At 45.4% G+C, this 19,204-nt stretch overlaps 1 protein-coding gene across 1 annotated transcript in view; it reads right to left on the reverse strand.

Annotated features, from left to right (window-relative positions):
* Positions 1 to 11,047: 11,047 nt before the first annotated feature.
* Positions 11,048 to 19,204, reverse strand: part of ADAMTSL1 (ADAMTS like 1) — a 447,514-nt gene continuing 439,357 nt past the window's right edge. Inside the window, exons 27-30 of the mRNA XM_033173001.1 lie at positions 18,971 to 19,178; positions 15,178 to 15,287; positions 12,421 to 12,641; positions 11,048 to 11,215 (exon numbers count right to left, since the gene is read on the reverse strand). Coding sequence (XP_033028892.1) covers positions 11,109 to 11,215; positions 12,421 to 12,641; positions 15,178 to 15,287; positions 18,971 to 19,178 — 646 coding nt within the window. The 3' untranslated portion in view covers positions 11,048 to 11,108. The remainder of the gene's footprint in view (positions 11,216 to 12,420; positions 12,642 to 15,177; positions 15,288 to 18,970; positions 19,179 to 19,204) is intronic.

The raw sequence follows: 19,204 nt of genomic DNA on the forward strand, positions 1-19,204 counted from the left end.
CCCCAGGTCCAGTACCAGGTAGGGGACTGGGGGAGACCTCTCTCCAAAATTTTGGAGAGCCTCTGCCAGTCTGTGTAGACGATGCAGAACTCAGTTAACCAGTGATCTCACTCGGCAGCAGGCCTATGGGGGGACAGCGTGGTGTACTGGTTAGAGTGTCGGATTAGCACCTGGGGGAGACCACGGTTCAAATCCCCACTTAACTCGTTGGGTGACCTTGAGCCAGTCCCTGCCTCTTAGCTGGACCTGCCTCGCAGGATTCTTGTGAGCGTAAAATGTGCAGGAGGAAAAGCCCCGTGGGGCACCTTGAGGTCTTTGGAGAAAAGGTGGGATATAAATCAAACAGATGAATAAGATAGACAGTGGCCCCTTGGTTCTCAAACGCCTTGGTACTCAAACAACTTGGAACCCAAACACTGCAAACCTGGAAGTAAATGTTTCGGTTTGCGAACTGTTTTCGGAAGCCGCACATGCTCCGTTTTGAGTGCCACACTTCTGTTCTGAGCGTTATGTTGAAGTCTGTCTGTTTTTGCTATTTATTTTGCGTTTTTGTGGCTCTTTTTGTTTTTTGTTTTTGTGACTGTGTGGAACCCCGTTCAGCTACTGATTGATTGATTGTGTGACTGCAGTACATTGCTTATTGCTTTCATTTTATGAATCTGTGGTCTTGTTAGAGAATAAAATCCATGTTAAATTGCTGTTTTAGGGGTTGTTTTTAAATGTCTGGAACGGATTAATCCGTTTTGCATTACTTTCTATGGGAAAGCGCGCCTTGGTTTTGGAATGCTTTGGTTTTGGAACGGACTTCTGGAATGGATTACGTTTGAGAACAAGGTACCACTGCACATGAAAATCAGAATACATATCAATGTTGTTTAAATCTGTGCCCTCTTTTTGGAGATTTACATAAGTGCCAATGGAGACACATACTCAGGCAGAAATCTGATACCCCAAACCTCTTTCTGTGGAGAGTGTTAATTGTCCAAAATTTCTTGGTTATACAGCAAGCCTGGAGAACGTCACCATTTTATATTCTGCATAGTGGAAATCATGGCTCATGCATTCAGTCTTAGTTTTGCTTAAGGGGGTTTGCAGCAACTGGGGATTTTTGAACAGCTTAGTTCTTGAACGTTTTGGCTCCTGAATGCCGCAAACATGGAAGTGACTTTTCTGGTCTGCAAACTATTTTTGGAAGCCGAACATCTGAGGGGCCTCCGTGGCTTCCGATTGGCTGCAGGAGCTTCCTGCAGCCAATCAGAAGCCGTGCTTTGGTTTCTGAATGTTTTGGAAGTCGAATGGACTTTGGATTCTGTTCGACTTCCAAGGTATGACTATATTTGGTTCTCCTGGCTATTGGTTAGCCATTCCTTGCTTTCTGGCTCAGGAAAGTTCACATCTTTCCTCCTGGGTGCAGTCGTACTTGATATGCTATGATACTTCTCAACCAGTTGAAGGATAGCTTTCTTTCTTTCTTTCTTGGTAATAAAAACCACTAGGTTGGACCACTTGGTTTGTAGAAAACCAGCCCCATGAACATTGCACTACCAACCTCACAGAATATTTACTTAAACCGATAATTTAGGCTTAACAAATAAATTAGGAGAAAGTGGGGGAGGGAATAGCAACCTTCGATCCGACCATTGAAGCATTTCCTTAAGTAACAAGGAGCAAGTTCTGGGTTCCTTCATTAGCAATTAAATTATTCACCGTTTCTCCGGTCTCTTCGGTTCACATGGCGTTTCTGTTTGTTTGGGTTGACTTTCTGGGTTGAAGCATGAGATCACCCCAATGGCCATGAGGGACCAAGAGGCAGCAGACTGTTTTATAGGATCGGAGGAGCACCTGTGTGTGCAGAAGAAATTGATTTCTCAATTCCCACATGATTTCGTTGCAAGCATATTTACAGTGCAGGGCGTGCAGCCACAGCGATCATAATAATTACCCACTCAAAAGCAAATGTTTTGTATTTCAAATCAGAGCCTCTCCCAGCACTTTAATTCCTTCTCAGCCAGACACATATGCACCATATTTGTTTGTTATCACAGATTATCGGCTATTTTACCCTTTATCAGTGGTGTCCAAACTTTTTTCAAAGAGGGCCAGATCTGATGAAGTGAAGGGCCATGAGGGCCGACCAAACTTGTTGATCTTTTTAAATAGTGTTTGGTCCTTTGAAGGAAGAACTCTAAGCCACGATAAGCTTTCAGAGGAACCTAAGACCACTATCCTCTGAACATTGGATTTATGTAAGGACAGACCCCCTGAGTGTCCCTATTTTCCAGGAACAGTCCCGGATTTACAGAAGCCATCCCCGTTTCCGATTTGATTCCGGAATGTCCTACTTTTCTTTAGGATGTCCCGATTTTCATTTGAGAAATGTTGGAGGATATGAAACGGATAACACATCTCAGTCATGTTTCTATTTTAATCGGAGAAATTTTGGAGGGTATGGAGTTATGCCCCCCCCCCCCCGAGCCAAGGAGATAAGTAACCATACAATCTGTAGAAGACACCTGAAGGTAGCCCTGTATAGGGAAGTTTTCTAGGACGCGGGTTGCGCTGTGGTCTAAACCACTGAGCCTCTTGGGCTCGCCGATTGGAAGGTCAGTGGTTCGAATCCCTGCGATGGAGTGAGCTCCCGTTGCTCTGTCCCAGCTGAGTAGATAAATAGGTACCGCTGTGGCAGGAAGGTAAACGGCGTTTCCGTGCACTCTGCTTTCTGTCACGGTGTTCCGTTGTGCCAGAAGCAGTTTAGTCATGCTGGCCACATGGCCCCAAAAGCTGTCTGCAGACAAATGCTGGCTCCCTTGGCCTGAAAGTAAGATGAGCGCCGCACCCCACAGCCGCCTTTGACCAGACTTAACCGCCCAGGGGTCCTTTACCTATAGGGAAGTTTTCTAATGTTTAATGTTTATTAAGTTTTCATGTATGTTGGAAGTGGCTGGGGCACATATAACTGGATGGGCGGGGTATAATAAAATTATGATTATGATTATGGAATAAAGGTAAAGGTATAGGGACCCCTGACCGTTAGATACAGCCGTGGACGACTCTGGGGTTGCGGAGCTCATCTTGCTTTAATGGCCGAGGGAGCCGGCATACGGCTTCCGGGTCATGTGGCCAGCATGACTAAGCTGCTTCTGGCGAACCAGAGCAGCGCACAGAAACGCCGTTTACCTTCCCACCGGAGCAGTACCTATTTATCTACTTGCACTTTGTGCTTTCGAACTGCTAGGTTGGCAGGAGCAGGGACTGAGCAACAGGAGCTCACCCTGTCACGGCGTATTGAACCTGTGACCTTCCGATCAGCAAGCCCTAAGCTCTGTGGTTTAACCCACAGCGCCACCTGCATCCCTTATGATTATGGAATAGGACGCCTGAATTCAACTCAGTACATAACAACGTCCCTATTTCCATCAGATAAGTGTTGGAGGGTATGTAAGGATAAAAATGTTTAGGATCAGGCTTTGGAAGGGTCGTAGCTCAGTGGTAGAGTGCATTCAGGTGGTCTCCGGTTCAATCCCCAGCATCTTTGGGTAGGGCTGGGAGATGCTCCTGCCTGAACCTGTGGAAAGCGCATCAGTGTTTACATTACTTGGCTAAGTGGACCAATGGTTTGATGACACCTTCCTGTATTCCTGTAGGCTGCGTGTCTTGCAAGCTGCATCTAGTATATCAGAAAAGACTACTTCCGTGCGTCTAATGCATATATTATGATTTATGTAAGAACCCATGGAATTCCAGCTAAGAAAGGTGACGCTGGTGCAATGGTCCTGATCCGGCAGGCATTAATCGAGCCAGAAAAAAAGGCCAGTGGCACGAAAGGTTGAGCCAGCTGAGAGGCTGGGTGATAAGGCACCCTTCCATCACATTGGGCCAGGAGGCATTGTATCGCAACAATGGGGTGCACCTGTCAGAATTGGGCAATGGAATTTGGCTGGAAGACATCGTTGAGGGCATCAGGGGTTGGTTGCAGGTGTGAAGTCTCTTTGTGGCTCAGTTGGCAGTTAGGCATTTGGTAAGCCTTGGTCTTGGCTGGAGGGGTGGTTGTAGGTCATAGCCCTACCCTGATGCACTCCCAGCAGGTGGGCTGGAGTGGAATAATGTGGCTTCACCCAAGGCCTATGCCAAACCAAAAAGTTGTGGCCTGTTTGACTTCAAAAACTCTATGCGGTTGTCTTGTCTGGTTATTTTCTCCCTGGGAACTGTGGGGTTATACTTGGTTCCACTGTCAACTGAGCAACGTTGACCCTCCTTCTAGCAGCTGGCGGGTCAGCCTCCAATAAGTGAGCAAAATGACTTGGTAGATGATTTCAGAGTCCATTGTTGAAGGAGTAACATGAGCAAATAAAATGCCAAGTGAGCACTTAAGGAACATAAAATTGTTAAGGGGGGGAAGAGAGGAAAATGAGACTGCTCTTAAGTATAGTGAAAAAGTGTTTCGTGAGTGTGGCTAGTGGAGTGTCTGCCTATTCACACTTTTGCACAATCTATATTTTCATTGTATGGTGTACAGTGTCACCTCGGGTTACAGACGCTTCAGGTTACATACTCCGCTAACCCAGAAATAACACTTCAGGTTAAGAACTTTGCTTCAGGATAAGAACAGAAATCGTGCTCTGGCGGCGCAGTGGCGGCGGGAGGCCCCATTAGCTAAAGTGGTGCTTCAGGTTAAGAACAGTTTCAGGTTAAGCACGGACCTCCAGAACGAATTAAGGACGTAACCCGAGGTACCACTGTACTGGTTATTTTTCCCATGTTTGAGAGCTTTATTCATAGTTCCGCTCCTGTGTGCTGCTAAAATCCGACGTTGCCTGATGAAACGGGTCTTATCTCATTTCCCCCACTCTGTGTCAGGTGTGGGCACCTGTGATCCCCCTGGATGTTGCTGAACTGCAGCTCCCATCATCCCTGACCATTGGCTACGCTTGTTGGGGCTGATTCATCCAGCAAGTTATGGAGGATGACATTCCTGCTCTAGTCAATACTTGTCATGACTAAAGTCCATTGAAAGCGATGGGTTATGTCCAGTTTCACAGCTAACTTAAATTGGGCAGCTGTAACTGTGAGTTTAGTGAAAACCACAGTGGGTTTGGCCTGGGCGTATAAAATTTAATAATTGAATGGGCAATTGCATGTTTCATTCGCTTTCTTTGCAGTTACAGCATTCTTGTGGCAGCTTAATCTTATTTAAGGTCTTTTGATGGGAGAATATTCTCCTGCAGGCGGGCTTAGAGCATGCAGGGCAGGTTGTGTGGCCATCAGATCTGCCCTCCCTCACACTCTCTGCCCCTCACCATCTCCTGCCTGAGGCGACTGCCTCACTTGATCACCTAACGATAGGGCCGGCCCTGGTCACTTGTATGTGTGACATGGAGTTTGGCCCTCCGTCTTCTGAGGCGGGAAGGGACTGATGTGCTCACTCTTAGTGGGAAGCTGCAGCTGTGATGTCTGTGGCTGAGTACGCACCATGCATTTAAAGCCACCCCCCCGAAAATCCTGGGAACTATAGTTTGCTAAGTGTGCTGGGAATTGTAGCGCTGGAAAGGGCAAACTAGATTTCCTAGGACTTTTTAGAGGGGTGGGCGGGAGCGTGGTTTAAATGTATATGGTACGTATACAGCCGTATCTTGACCCACCTCCCTGCAGAGTATCTGCAGTACAAATCTGGAGTTGATTATACGAAGGTCAGCGAACAAGATAAATGTAGCCTGATTCGCATGGGACTATTGGCTCTTTGTTTTGCATTTTGTCTTTATATATGTTTTTTTTCTTTTAAAACATAAAATAAAATCAAAGCTCAGCCAAGAACAAGCCTCTCAGGACAGAAGCTTTTCTCTGGTATCTTAAAAGGGAGAGGCCATAAAATAAGCGAGAAGCCATTTCATATGGTGCTAACCCTCCTCTTGTACAGGTGAAACTCGAAAAATTAGAATATTGTTGAAAAGTCCATTTATGTAAGCAATTGTTTTCATTAGCTGCTGGAGTTTAATATACGAGATAGATTCATGACATGCAAAGTGAGCTATGTCAAGCCTTTGTTTGTTATAATTGTGATGATTATGGCGCACTGCTTATGAAAACCCCAAAGTTGAAATTGTTAATTTGGGGTTTTCATCAGCTGTACGCCATAATCATTAGCACAAGCGCCCTTGGAGCTCCAATTCCCAGTACCCTCAACAAGCTACAGTTTCCAGATTTTTTTTTGGGGGGGGGGGGTTTAAATGTATGGAGTGTACACAGCCTATGGGTTTTGAGGCTTCTCTTCAGATCTAGGACAGAAATGAAGCCCAAGCTGTTTCTAAATTCCAAACAAAATAAAATAAAAAATTCCTCCCAGTAGCACCTTAGAGACCAACTAAGTTTGTTCTTGGTATGAGCTTTCGTGTGCATGCACACTTCTTCAGATACCTGTCCATGCACACGAAAGCTCATACCAAGAACAACCTTAGTTGGTCTCTAAGGTGCTACTGGAAGGAATTTTTTATTTTATTTTGTTTTGACTATTGCAGACCAACACGGCTACCTACCTGTATCTAAATTCCAAGGCGTCCATATGGTTTATAAAGAACGAGGCGAGACAAGAGGGTGTAAATAAATAAGATGCATTATTTGTACAAAAAAATTATATAATCAAGTTTTTTGTTTTGTTTTTTAAAGGGGAGGGAAGCCGCCTCCTGTAATATTTTCCAACCCTAATAAATGTACACTGATGCTCTCAGGTTGCAGTTCATCAGACAAATTACACTTGAAATTACATTCATAGGCTGCAAGCCTTTGCACAGTTAACAAACCTGCGAGCCCCAGCGGGACTTAGCACAAGCGCTCTGTGCAGAGGACCCTGGCCATGGTGTGCAAAGGGGGGGCAGAGTGGCCGAGTCAGCCTCTGAGTGCAATTCGGCACCACAAAATACAAGCGGTACAGTCCTTGGTTTCTGTAGGAATTGATTTGCATGGCTCCGAAGAGTCCTTGCAGACGCAGGCCCCTCCGTGATGCCCACCCGCAGCGTCACGTGAACGAAGGGGGCAACAAAGGGATGCGTGCGTGGAGCTTCACCCTACGCTGAATTGGGTGGGGGAAGTGTGCTTGGGTGAGAGCTCCAGGCATGCTGGTCCACCGGGGCTTTGTGCTCCGAGATCCCTTGGAGCAGAGTTATTGCATGATGACTATAAAAGAGGTGGCTGCTGCATGGTTGCCATGTGTCCTCTTTTTCCAGGACACGTCCCCTTTTTTTCCAAGGGTAAAATTTGAGACAAATTGCATTTATTTGCTTTGAATGGCCGGCACAGCGCCCTCTTTTTTTTTTGCTCTTCAAAATATGGCAACGCTACCGAAGGCTGATATTACCGCTGCATTTCTCGCCAGTTACTGCTGTCGGAAAACAGCCGCCATGTCATTATTAAGTAAGCTGCTGTTCGTTTAAATCAATCAAACAAACAAAACCACCCCACCCTCGCCCTCCCACTTGTTGCAATTTACTCTGCATGCGCTGAAACCCAGTCAATATTAAACAAGAAGTGCTGATTAGAATTTGGGGGGCAGGGAGGGGGATATACATTATCACTGGTACAACAAGAACACATTGCAGAGGGATAACAGCATAGCTCCTCCTCCTAAATAGGTTCATCTGAACAACCATAATGTACAATTATTCATATTGCACTTTTTATACAAGAAATTCTAATAAATATACAAAAAAAGATACATTTACATACATAGAAAGACATTCTTTTTTCTTTTTTTAAATAAACGCCGCTTTGATTCATAGCAACACAATAGCTCAGAGACCCATCTGAAAGAGAGAGAGAGAGAACACATATTCCCTGCCAGATACATTTTGGAATGACCCAAAACCGGAGGCAATTTAATCTGTCGGACCTGAAGAACCAGAGAACTTCCAGACTTGCTTTAGAATTGGCAGGTAATAAAAGCTGCAACCTGTCAATGCTACCTTCAGCACTTGAGCTGCGTTTTACGACTTCAGCACAAGCCCTGGGCCCCTGCAGAGACACCTGAGGCACAGCTAAGCCCTTTTATAGAGAGCCGCACAAAGCTAAAAGTTTGCAAGCCAGGCCTCCCCGCTGCCTTGCCCCACTGACGTGGGGGCTTCTTTCTAAACAGCCTTTTGTTTTCCTTGGCTTGAAGAGGTGCAGCACTTTGTGGCACTAAAGCCCGGATCTATAAATCCGCTAGACACCTATAGGGATGTGGGGGAATTCTGACAAAAACGGAAAAGGAAGCGGAATCTGCTGCAGCTTGCATGTTTGTCTGCAGTCAGGAGCAGAAATGAATCAAGCAAATACGATCAGTGTTCATTCACACTGCTGCTGCAAACAAGCACGCAAGTTAACAGCATTTTAAACGTTGTTATGGCGTTTCCTTTACATTGAAACGAGTGTAAGGTACATAAACTAGCAGACATAATGTAGCATTTGGCAGAAACTGAACTGCAGTGGAATGGAAACAGCGTTGATTGTGATGGATACAGGTCAGAATGCAAAAGGTGGTCTTCGCCCATCCCCTAGAGAGCTCAAAGCACACATAGGAGCAATGCTAGTCACTGCAGAAACTTGTTCTTTCTGCTTCACTTTGGGACCGGGGTCTGCAGGCTGCATATGTGCAGGCATACTGGCTGCAGTCCCACAACCTCGCCTGCCAGCCCACCTGCTGTTTGCAGCCTGGAAGTGATGCTCACGCAACCCACATGAACTGTATTGTGTGTCAACACCTGTTTGACAACCTGCAGGAAGCAAATCTGCCAAACCCTAACAGCCATTCACTGGGAAAAACATGCACCTAGATAGTCACTACAAAATAACTGCGAGAGCCTATTGGATGCATACTTCTAAATCTCAAAATGTGCATGAGATGCGCATGGACTTTGGTCAAAGTAGTCCAGCTGAAGCCTGCTTAATACCTGACCCCGAAAACATTTATTGGCCGTATGTTTCACTAATGTGGGCGTGTGGCTCAGGGGCCACCTCGACTGATAGTCCTTTACTTATTCAACATTTATCTTGCCCTTCCTCCGAAGGGAGTCCTTTTCGTCTGAGATCTGCTTCAAATGAGAGGGCAGCACAGCCACGTTCCCAGAGTTATGGGAATGCTTACCTTTGCAAGGAGCAATGCAGTTGGCGTCATGCTTAAAGTAGGCCATTCACATCAATCCATGCTGTGGCTCCATGCTGTGGATCAATGGTCCAGGTGCTACTGACCCATTTTAAACATGATGCTGAACTCGTGGGAATTCCGACAGGGTGTGTTTAACCTTAATGTGCTCATAGTGAGAAACACCTGATTGTGTGCCAATTCTGGGCCAGCAGGTGGGTGGAGATGGCTGCGTTGTACAAATCTCAAAGTCACATTCAAGAGTTACACTCTTTTGCATTTTTAACCTGTATACTTTTATTCTGTACTGTTAGCTACAGGTGTCTCATGGTATTTCTTTTTCTGGACTAGGTCCCACACTTCCCTCCGTTATTATCAAATATTCTTCTTTATTTATTTTTTACACTCAGTATGCACCATTGCATCTATGCACCTGCCCAACCTAGATCCTATTTTAATCATTAACTCTTCATTATGTTCCAATTTAATTTTTATTAGCACCAGCTAAGCCTGATAATTGCTTCAGGATTTTTGAACCTGGGCTCTTCCTCCAGTTTCATCCGGTCTAAAATTGATCAAGTGTCTTATTAGTACGTGAATATCATTGCACATATTCAGCATTTATTGAGAATAATTTGTGTGTGTGTGTGTTTATAAAAAAACAACAACCAAGAGTCTATACAGTCGTACTTTGGTTTTTGAATAGCTTAGTTCACGAACAACTTGGAACTCGAACATCGCAAACCCGGAAGTGGATGTTCTGGTTTGCAAACTTTGCTTCAGAAGCCGAACATCCAGCGCGGCTTCCGATTGGCTGAAGGCCTTGGTTTCCAAATGTTTGAGAAGTCGAATGGACTTCTGGTACGCATTCTGTTCGAAAACCAAGGTACGACTATATGTGTCAGGAGGAATACCAAGACAATGAACAGAAATCAACTGAAATCAAGCCTCATTTCTTTCAAGGCTCTTTTTTGTGACTGGGATTAACGGATATACCCTTTGCATCCCTCCCCCTGTTTTTAATGCCACGTTGAAATGGAGCTTGTGCCGATGCAGTATTTTGAGACTTGGACTGTGCCTCCTGAGCATAAACCAAAAGCAGGGAGGCCCAGGTGGTAACGCAACAGAGAAACAGCTACACAAAACCCATGGCGGATGAATATACGGAACTGCTGAGCACATGAACACACAACCGTTTGGGAAGCTGTTGGGCTGCAGCATCCTGCCCCAATGGCGAGTAGCATAATTTCCCCACTCCCTTGCTTTCCCGTATTTCTGAATGCAATGGTACAGGGGAAATTTCTCTTCGCCCAGCGGTGGGTGGCTGTTCCTTCCCATGTCCACCTGGTGAAATGCACTCCATAGGAAGCTGCTCCTTTCATCAGGTGGCCATATCTGTTCCCCTGACGTGAGCAAGCCTTCCTGGGTCAACGGAAGGCTGATCCATTCTTCAACACGACACCCCTTTTCCTTCCACTTGGTTATCCCTTCTTTTGTGCAGGGGCGAATGGCGCGTTCCACTCTTGACTCAAGGCACTGGCAATTTCGCTAGGCGTTTGCAGAGTCCAGTTGCTGAGTGCTGGTTTCCGCGGGTTCCTTCTGTCCAGAGGGCAGCCTTGAAGCCTTCCAGGGCGTTCCATCATTCCAGACTCTTTTTTCTCTCTCAGGTGTGCTCTCTTTCCTTTTGTCTTGGTCTGCACCCTCATAACGAATGCTGTGACTTGCTGCGCTTGTCTCCCAACCTCCTTACAGAAGGGGAAACCTTGTCGAGGTCTTCGCAAAGACTTCAGTTTAAGAAAGGGGTTTTGTTTTTGTTTTTGAAAAAAGGGGAAACCAAAAAAAAAAAGGGGTTGGGGAGGAAAAAATAAATAAATAAAATGGAAGATAAAAGCCATTCCATTCCAATTTTTCCTTTTTATGAAGAAGCCCTTCTCAGTAAAAAAAAGCAGAGGGTGGCTGGTGGCGACAAATTCATTGGATAGTTCTCTGCCTGCCAGCTTTATGCTTTTCCACACGTCCCACAGCACCGAGATTTGAATTGTGTGAGCTGGCAGAGTTTCAGCTGCTTCACCTTCTCACAGTACCTGGTGGTATCTCTGCACTCGACTAGGAAAAAGAGAATAATTGCATTATTATTACTATTATTTTAAAAAGGAGAAGAATTCATCACCTTGCCTCTCATATATGTTGACTAGTTTTACAGCTTCTCTGAAAAGTTCCCATCTTCCTATCATTTCATTACCGTTGCAACATTTGGGGCCATTTCTTTCACAGAATTTAAGACAGGACTATTGGCCGTTTACTCCCCCCACCCCTACCCCCAAAAAAGTCCCATAACTTTTTTTGTCTGCAATTTGGCAGGCTTAATCCAATCTGCATGGGAACTTGGGCTTGAACATTTCATTCACTTTGGCCAAAGGCGGAGCAAGTTATAGCTGTTTTTAGATACTCCATTATAGTGAATGGGGGACACACAGCTTTGTTTATATAGAACAGGTTAAAAGCCTGAAATGCAGATCAAACTGAAACACAGATTGAAGTGGGGAGAGAGCAGCATGATGCAGAAACAGATCAGAATTTTTGAAAAATGCACAGCTGCAGAGTGAATCTTGGGGCCTCTCCAGAACTCTAGAACAAAGGAGCTGTGAGAAAAAAAAGATTATGCAAATATATATTCATATATATATGAATCAGTACATATTTCAAGCTGCAAAAATTCAGTTTTTCATCTGGGATTATCCTGCGACAATGACTATAAAGAATAACCATGGAGCTTTATTTCCTATAGCAGGGGTGGCCAACTCCCAAGAGACTGTGATCTACTCCCAGAGTTAAAAACTGGCAGTGATCTACCCCCTGTTTTGGGGGGTTCAGGTCAAATTTGTTGAGGTTTTTTTGGGAGGAGGAAAGCCCAGTTTTTTCGGGGTACAGGGCAAAATGTTGAGATTTTCTTAGGGGAGACAAACTTGCTGAGCTTCTTTGGGGGAGTCAGTGATCTACCAGTGATCTACTGCAGACATCCAGTGATCTACTGGTAGATCACGATCTACCTGTTGGACGTGCCTGTCCTATAGTAATGTAATTGTCGTTTACATGCAGCTGTTCTGGAAGCTAGTCTTTCATGATGTTCTGCTAGGTAGTGATGAGAACTTTATCATATATAATCTGATTAGAAATCTGGGGAATCGGCAGTGTGGTGAAATTATTTCATGCACACCTGCAGAGGACGACATGTGAGCCAGTCCTCCGAATTCGCTTATTCAGACAGCGGCTTGCCCCAGCGACTGCATTGCTAAGTTGGAAAGACGTACCGTTTTCACAGGGAGTGATGTTGCAACGCTGCCAGTTAGCCGGCCTCGGTCTCCATGCACAGTAGTGCTCTTGCACGGGTTTGTTGGTGCGGACGCGCACACATTCCACTCGCCTCGACTGGAAGCCGTAGTTCCCACAGGTGGCCGTGCACAGAGTCCACAAACTGACCCTCCAGTGCACTCCACAAGCATCTGTCCAGCAGTTCTGCGTGCTCAGAGGCCTTTTGGCAAACAGAAGAGATACAACGCTACTGCAGAAATATTCTTAAAAACAACACCTGTACGCAGGGGCGTAGGAAGGGGGGTGCGGGCGGGGGGGGGGAGTCCGCAAAGGTGTCACTCTGACGGGGGTGACGAAATGGTGGGCGGCACTCGTCACTGCTTAAGTTTGAAGTTGTCTTTTTCATTTTCAACTCTCTTTTGAGCCTAAAAGGTTTCGTTTGAAGCATTTGCATTAAAAGAACTTTCATAACTTAAGGTTTGAGCCTTTTTTCAAAGTGAGATTGTGCAGCCTGGGTCAGAATCATTGACCAGTATTTGAATTTTTACAGCTGAGGTTTTCAACCCTTTTATCTTTGGGCTCCTCTAACTTTGGTTTGTATACCTTCTTTCAAGTCTAATTTCCTTTGAGGAAACTCTTAGGCTCGGTGAAACGGGATCCTTTTAGCCGGCAACCCGTCAGGTTCATTTTCTTTTCAGAAAATCCACATCTAGGTTCTATAATCCTTATTTATACTTTTGCGCCAGGCACTTTAATGTTAAGTTGTTACACTTTCCTTGTATTGAACTGTATATTACAATTACCCATTCTAGAGATTCTCACGGCTTCTGTTTACTCTGTTTCTGCAATTTTTGTCCCCGTGATTGTCTATTTCTTGTACAAGCTACTGCTGCCTTCGAACAAGCAAGCTAAATTCAGTGATGCCGCACTGGCAAACAAAACAGCCCAGTTCTCTTTCCATCATTTTGCACAGTTTATTCCAACACCTGTACGACTTTGCATATTTGCTTCTGGTTTTGCAAGTCCTAAGGAAAAGGCAAGGGCCCGTGAAAGGCACAGACTTCTCCCTTCTCCCACTGGAATCCTGCCAAAGCCCTCTGGCTTCCAGGGTTCCAGCAGAGATTGTCCAAATGCATTCAAGCATTTCTTTCTAGCAATAAGGGCTGGGCACTTGCCCTTTATAAAACGAAGAGTTGAGCTTTTCCGGAAGCTGACTTGTGTGTGCAATATCAATTCCTGGGCATTTTCTACGTCCGTGTGGAATCATAACATGTAAACATAGTCTGTCAGTAAGAAATGAGAGGAAGAGTATTGGCTGATGTTTCCATTTTCTCCTTTAATGAGCCAATCCATCCATCCCTAAAGCAACAACTACTCTGTCCTAGATTTATTCACTTTGCAAATCGTAACGTTGCCTTCAGGCATTCTCAGTATTCGGAGACTTTATTTTGCCACAGGTGAAATTGCTAGATGAAGCATTGAAACTGGTGAGGTTTAAGGGACCAGGGTGCTTGTGGGCTTCTCACACGCATCTGGTCGACCACTTTGAGAACAGGATGCTGGGGCAGATTGCCCTTTGGCTTATCTAGCAGGGCTCTTGCTATGTTACTAATGCTGGCTCTGCTCTGCCCATCCTACAGGATTGGCTTCCTCCCTGTCCAGCTCCCGTCTTTCCTTGATTAGGGGATAAATGTTTCCCGAACAGGGACCTGATGACTTTTCCTCCTCGAGATGCTGGCAGGTTAGGGATTTCTCCTTTCCAGCACTGTCTGCTTTCGTGGTTGTGGTGGTGGGATTCAGGAACGGAAGGGGAGGACTGAACTTCCATTCTAGGATTGGCGTTTCCCTTCTCAAGCTTGCTGCTTAGGGAAGAGGATGGGCTACTCAGACTCTGATTTGCCTTGGTTTCTTTTTTAAATGAGCTATAAATTAAATCCAGTAGAGTTATTTCACTCTCTTCATAAGTCCTCATTATCATGGGCAACGAAGTGACCATGTTCCTCCAAGGTAACTAGACCTTGCAGGAAACATGGGCCTTCCCTACAAAATAAAATCGATTCCCTCCCAAAATCTGTTGCAATACCCCCTCCCGTATGAAGGAATACATTTGCATTCATCTGTGATAAGGGATGATGTTAGATATATAGTTGTAGCTTGCACTCCACAGGAAACAGGTGACTGGGAGTGGCCGCCGAGACCATATAACACTGGTCCTGAAAGACCTGCATTAGCTCCCAGTATGTTTCCGAGCACAATTCAAAGTGTTGGTGCTGACCTTTAAAGCCCTAAATGGCCTTGGCCCAGGAGTGTCTCCACCCCCATCGTTCAGCCTGGACACTGAGGTCCAGCTCCGAGGTGGTTCCCTCCCTGTGAGAAGTGAGGTTACAGGGAACCAGGCAGAGGGCCTTCTTGGTGGTGGCGCCCTCCCTGTGGAACGCCCTCCCATCAGATGTCAAGGAAATAAAAAACTACCTTTTAGAAGACATCTGAAGGCAGCCCCTGTTTAGGGAAGCTTTTAATGTTTGGTGTTTTATCGTGCTTTCAATATTCTGTTGGGAGCTGCCCAGAATGGCTGGGGAAACCCAGCCAGATGGATAGGGTATAAATAATAAATTATCATTATTGTTATTATTATTCAACAGGATTAAAACTTAAAGTTCAAAACATAAATAATGCTATGTCACAATTGGCAAACATGTTTCTGAACATGTTTCTGAACATGGCAAACAGTTTCTGAAAATATCAGCAGGGCTTACCTTGGAAGTGAACTGCATTGGTCGGAAGGCACAGAGATCCCATCCCTGGTCCGGCAGAAAACCTGCCTGTGTTGTACAGCCAGTCGAGATCCAATGCATGCTCCATTACACTGTTAACAAAGACAACTGGACACTTAGAATAGACCTGCACTATTTATCATCACCATCATCATCATCAAAGAATGCAGCCTACCAATCACGTATCAAAACCTATCAAGGACTTGATAAATATTTATTTGTTGCTCGTCCAGGATTGTAAAAGAGGTGTGTGTGTTGGGGGGTTAATTCCCAAGCACCTGACACGCCACAATACGTGGCTGGTATATTGAATTCAGCTTGGTGGGTCATAAATTGAGCGGGCTGCAGCAGAATGAAGATATAGCATGCATTTCTTTCGGTACTGCTAAAGGAACACTGCAAATGAGTCAAGATTCTCGCTGTCTTTTGCTATAGATCTGTGGCCTGGGCCATGCATGATTTAATAATTTATTGTTAAATTCCAAAAGCGTAGCTAGGGTGGTCTGTTTCAGCAAAACCAACAAGAGTCCTGTTGCACCAGGAAATTAATGGTAGCATGGACTTTTGTGTGCCAGAGCCCCTGAAAACTGATGCTACAGTAAACACATTAGTCTTTCAAGGTGCCTTGGTTGGTGCTATAAATTCAAGAGTTTAGGACAAATGAAAAGTCCCCTCTCACTTTCCCATTTTGTTGGCCTGCAGCTTGAGATCCACACAGCAAATGTCACTCCATCCCGTTTGCCGGACGTTTTACTACTCATAATTTACGGGCAACCCCTTAAAAACAAGTAACCGAAAAGCACGAGACAATTAATGCAAGTCCTGGAAACGCAACAAAAGTCGTGAATGAGAATTCATAAAGAGTTTCATGGAAGGGTTGTCCACAGATCTAAGGAAAACTCCCCTCAGTGTGAAAAAAATGGGTAATGACTACAGATCTGCCTAAATGAAAATAATTAAAAAGAACTCTGCAGTGGAAATATATATCAGTTAGGCTCTTGCTCGTTGCCAGATTTCATAGCCTCTTGGCCTTCTCATAGTTGATCATGAAGTTGTGATCCTAGAAGGCCAACATGAAGTCTTCTGTTGTTTGGAGCAGGGATGCAGAGTCAATCATCATGTCCTCGAGGTATGGAAAAGGGAATGGCCACAGAAGCAGCCACTACCTAGGTGAATGCTCTCTGGGCTGAGGCAAGGGCAAACCAGATTGCTCCGTATTGGAGGTGGAAGCCGTTGTGCCCTCCATCTTTCCCAACATCAGGGTCTTTTCCAGGGAGTCTTCCGACGTGACGAAGGGAGCAGGAAAGCAAGAGGCCGAGCCCTGGGAGCATCCTGCTTAAATGCAGCAGGCACGCCCAAAGCCACCGTGCCAGTTGGCCGGTCGCCCGGGCACCACGCCCAGAGCTCGGCCAATTAGTGGCAGGGGATGACCCCATTCTCTGAGCACGTGCAGGGCTCGTGTTACCTGCCTGCAACCCCCCCCTCCTTCTTATGGGCGGAAGGGGCATTTCCAGGGAGTCTTCTCTTCTCATGAGGTGGCCAAAGTACTGGAGCCTCAGCTTCAGGATCTGCCCTTCTAGTGAGCACTCAGGGCTGATTTCCTTCAGAATGGATAGGTTTGATCTTCTTGCAGTCCATGGGACTCTCAAGAGTCTCCTCCAGCACCAGAATTCAAAAGCGTCAATTCTTCGGCGATCAGCCTTCTTTATGGTCCAGCTCTCACTTCCGTACATTACTACTGGGAAAACCATAGCTTTAACTATACGGACCTTTGTCGGCAAGGTGATGTCTTTGCTTTTTAAGATGCTGTCTAGGTTTGTCATTGCTTTTCTCCCAAGAAGCAGGCGTCTTCTAATTTCGTGACTGCTGTCACCATCTGCGGTGATCATGGAACCCAAGAAAGTGAAATCTCTCACTGCCTGCATTTCTTCCCCTTCTATATGCACATACTTTTGTAAATCAATAAAATCTTTAATAAAAAAACAAATGAATGATAGGAGACGGGGGGCGGGGGAGGTCTGTTTGCAGAGGGGACAACGTAATCTGCTTATTTTTCCTGCACTTTGGGAAAGGTAATCATTGAGCTTGGCCAATCGGAACCTGATGTTTCCTTGAGTGGACTGTGTGATACAATAGTGAAATGGCACTGATCCATGGCCAGTAATCTGTTCTTAATTGTAATCAGAATAATCAATTTGTAGGCCTGCCTGGGAATGGAGCTTTGTAAGTTTACACAATGCTTGAGAAACTCCTCTCCCTGTTCTCTGGTTGGAGAAATATTATATCAGAAAGCCGAAAGGTCAGGTGAAACAGATGAATTCATACAACTTTTTATAATTGAGCTTGGATATGACATCATGGGATGCTATAAACTAACAGCCATCCCTCTGGGGGAACTAGACATAAACCTTACCTGACATTACAGGGAAAGTACAAATTAGACCATTTGCTTACAGCTTTTCAAGGAAAGATCTGATCCTTTTTAAATAAATGGCAGCATGATAAGTCAATCAATGCTGGAGGGAACATTTTCTAAAATCTACAAAAGCAGAATTTGCGTGTGCGTGTGCATACACGTGTTTTTAATGCAGTTGTTATCAGCTAAATGAAAGCTGCTGCTAAGTCTGATTTGGCCATAGGATACCTTACAGTCCTCCTTCGCCCCACCAAACCGTATCCTTCAGGATGGGCTAGCATTGCCCTCATTGTGGCAGCTCCACACTCCACACTGTGTAATGGACAGTAATGTAATGTGTAATGACTTTTAACCAGGGAATTATAAGTCCATCTGGTGCATCAGGAATTGTAGAATAAACGTTGCTAATTGACCCACAAGGCCTTTTTACCTGTCTGACATAAGACGTACTTTATTTGCTATTCTTTCCAAATTGGCTTACCATGCTGTGATCATTCTCAGTAATGGGCCGGATATTGCAGATGATGCAGTCATACGGCTATTATAATTTTATCAGGATATTACTGGGTTCTACAAAACTTAATTTCCCCGTGCAGCTAATATTTAACAACATCCATTAAAACATATGGCTTAACGCCGTCATTTTAGGGTCAACCAAGAGTGACAGCAACATGCGCTTACAATTTCCTCGAATGCTATTATGATTAATATACACCAAACTTTTTAATCACACACGCACACACCATGTTAAAATACTAATTTTTGCCTGCACTGAAGCAACCCTGGGAGGCAAGTCACCGTGGTTTTACAGGTGAGGCTCCAATACTTTGGCCACCTCATGATAAGAGAAGACTCCCTGGAAATGACCCTGATGTTGGGAAAGATGGAGGGCACAAGGAGAAGGGGGACAACAGAGGACGAGATGGTTGGACAGTGTTCTTGAAGCGACCAACATGAGTCTGACCAAACTGTGGGAGGCAGTGGAAGACAGGAGTGCCTGACGTGCTCTGGTCCTTGAGAAGAGAAGACTCCCTGGAAAAGACCCTGGTGTTGGGAAAGATGGAGGGCACAAGGAGAAGGGGACGACAGAGGACGAGATGGTTGGACAGTGTTCTCGAAGCTACCAACATGAGTCTGACCAAACTGCGGGAGGCAGTGGAAGACAGGAGTGCCTGGCGTGCTCTGGTCCATGGGGTCACGAAGGGTCAAACACGACTAAACAACAACTGAGACTGGAATAATGATCTGCACAGGGCCATCTAGTAGAGAGACAGCAACCCAATTTTTAAAATGCATTCTCAACCCCCGTTTTAACCTCCTCACAATCCCAAATGATGGCTGGCAGCTGCGTTTACTTACCTGCCCCCAGGCAGAAGTTGCCCACTCAACACACAGCTGCCTGTTACAGCTCTGGGTGTCTACCGGGCGCTTGGAAATTTGAGCACATGCGTCGTTTGACATGGGCATGGAGCTGCCGGCGGCTGTCAGCTTTTGACATGTCACCCGACGGGTCTGAATGCCTCCGCCACAGCTTTGTGTACAATGGGACCACGACGTCACCATCCATCTAGCGCAAGGATAAGGGGAAAGGAA

The sequence above is a fragment of the Lacerta agilis genome, chromosome 16 (genome assembly GCF_009819535.1).
Source record: "Lacerta agilis isolate rLacAgi1 chromosome 16, rLacAgi1.pri, whole genome shotgun sequence".
Classification (NCBI taxonomy): Eukaryota; Metazoa; Chordata; class Lepidosauria; order Squamata; family Lacertidae; genus Lacerta; species Lacerta agilis.